A 2,139-nucleotide genomic window follows, 5' to 3' on the forward strand; every position below is an offset into this window, starting at 1 on the left:
TTTTACAATCCATGAGGTTTTTATTGCTGCTCGTTCATCAATTTAGAAGTGATTACAATAATTAAAAACATCCACAGCAGAATATAATCCATAAAATCAGTTGTATAAAATAGGTGATAGTTACTTTCAATCATAGCAGGTAAATAGAACATCTAAAGAATCAAGAACAAAACTATTAGAATTAGTTCAAAGGAAAATTATACTTTCAAAAAATCTTTAAAAAGCAGAAACTTCACACTTCTAGAGGAGAGTCAGATTTCTTTAATACATTATTAAGACAAAGGCTTTTTACCAAGTTAAAGCAGGTTCAAACTGATCAGTAAAAATAACATCAACATCATCAATCCTGTTTATCTTTTTAAACAAACATGTTTCATCATTTTAGGACTTTAATTTACCTGAACTACAGACTCCAGCCTCTAAACTGAGTTCTTTGATGTCCCGTAGTTTAACCCCATAATCCCAGCACCCCCTTTCAAGGTGGCTGGAGCTACTTTGCAACATTAATTAGCTTGTAGCTGACTAACTCTGAGACTGACACACACTTATACATGTCCCAAATCTTCACCTGAGACTCCTCTATAGATGATCTACTTCATTCTAAAATCTATTGACCATAGCTCTAACACTGTGGCTAAAACAGTTGGAGTTTTGGTGGGCCTGGTTTCAACAACACACGTAGCAGGGCTGATTGATGCATTGCTAATGAAAGCCAACAAGACACTGAATTAGCAAAACTCTGATCATTTGCAGCCGACCTTTAAAAAATCCTCCAAAAACATCATTAAAACTGAGCAAAGCACATTAAATCTGTCCTACTTTTGCTTTTATTTTAATCTGAGGGTATTTTCATCTGAATTAAAATGTGTTTCTGGACTTTTTGCTAAACAAAAGCTTATTGATCAACTAAATGTTTCTTTGTCCCCAAAAAGTTTTTTTCCTCAATAAATTCATACAGAAAAAACTGTGCCACACCCTGCCAAATTTTTCAATTATTTTCAATTCAAACATATAACTTCTCAACTGCTTGTTGGACAGCAAACTTAATTCATCTTACCTTTTTTAAAACCTTTGTCACAATTTTTTCAGGATAACAGCTTATCACCTGTGTGAAGTCTCTTGTGTTTATCAAGACTAGATTTATGAGTAAAGCTTTTTCCACAGTACAGACATTCAAAGGGCTTCTCACCTGTATGAATTCTGATGTGAGAAGTCAAATTACTCTTGTCAGTAAAGTTCTTGTTACAAATGGTACAGGAAAAAGGTTTATCACCGGTGTGAATTCTCATGTGAGTAGTCAAATTATGTTTTAGAGTAAAATTTTTGCCACAAATCGTGCAGGAAAAAGGCTTCTCCCCTGTGTGAATTCTAATGTGAGTATTAAGATCAGATTTAGAGATGAAGCGTTTTCCACAGGTCAAACATTGAAAAGGCTTTTCACCAGTGTGAATTCTCATGTGATTATTTAAAGTACTCGTTTCAGTGAAATTCTTGTTACAAATAGTGCAGGAAAAAGGCTTCTCACCTGTGTGAATTCTGAAGTGTTTATCAAGATTAGATTTCTGAGTGAAGCGTTTTCCACAGGACAGACATTCAAAAGGCTTCTCACCTGTGTGAATTCTCACGTGAGAAGTTAAATGACTTCTTTCAGTAAACTTCTTGCTACAAATGGTACAGGAAAAAGGCTTCTCACCTGTGTGATTTCTTATGTGTGTATCAAGATCAGATTTCTTCCGAAACATTTTTCCACAGAATGGACATTCATGAATCTTCTGACCTGTGTGAGTTCTCATATGAACCATCAAATGTTCTTTTTTTAGAAAGTTTTTTCCACATGTCAAACATGGGAAAGGTTTCTCTGCTTCATATTTATCCTCTTCCTTCAGAACAAGCTGCTCTTCGTGCTCACTTATGGGGAGCTCCATGGTTTCCTCTTTTGTCCAAGGATGTTCTGGTTCTTTCTGCTCTTCTTTTATCTGCAGAGGTTCTGGTTCCTCTTGGTCCAAACTGGAATTCCTCTCCTGTTCATAGAGCTGCTGGTCAGAGAAATCCTCCTCTTTTCCAACATAATCCTGAAGGCGGTCTGGAAAGACAAACACGGCAGAAAGAGTTTCACTTGGTTAAATAAGGAAACTTTAC

General features: G+C 35.8%; 1 protein-coding gene across 1 annotated transcript; it reads right to left on the minus strand.

Annotated features, from left to right (window-relative positions):
- Nucleotides 1-256: 256 nt before the first annotated feature.
- LOC119775328 (gastrula zinc finger protein XlCGF8.2DB-like) lies at nucleotides 257-1,901 on the minus strand. Its single transcript, XM_038273270.1, has one exon. It carries the CDS (start codon nucleotides 1,800-1,802, stop codon nucleotides 1,086-1,088), a length of 717 nt encoding a protein of 238 aa, XP_038129198.1. The 5' UTR covers nucleotides 1,803-1,901; the 3' UTR covers nucleotides 257-1,085.
- Between the last annotated feature and the right edge of the window lie 238 nt (nucleotides 1,902-2,139).

Source organism: Cyprinodon tularosa, unplaced genomic scaffold (genome assembly GCF_016077235.1).
Source record: "Cyprinodon tularosa strain WSP-4 unplaced genomic scaffold, ASM1607723v1 ctg867, whole genome shotgun sequence".
NCBI classification, from domain to species: domain Eukaryota; kingdom Metazoa; phylum Chordata; class Actinopteri; order Cyprinodontiformes; family Cyprinodontidae; genus Cyprinodon; species Cyprinodon tularosa.

Coding starts and splice junctions, on each gene's coding strand:
- LOC119775328 (XM_038273270.1), bottom strand. CDS start 1,802: ATGGTTCATATGAGAACTCACACAGGTCAGAAGATTCATGAATGTCCA.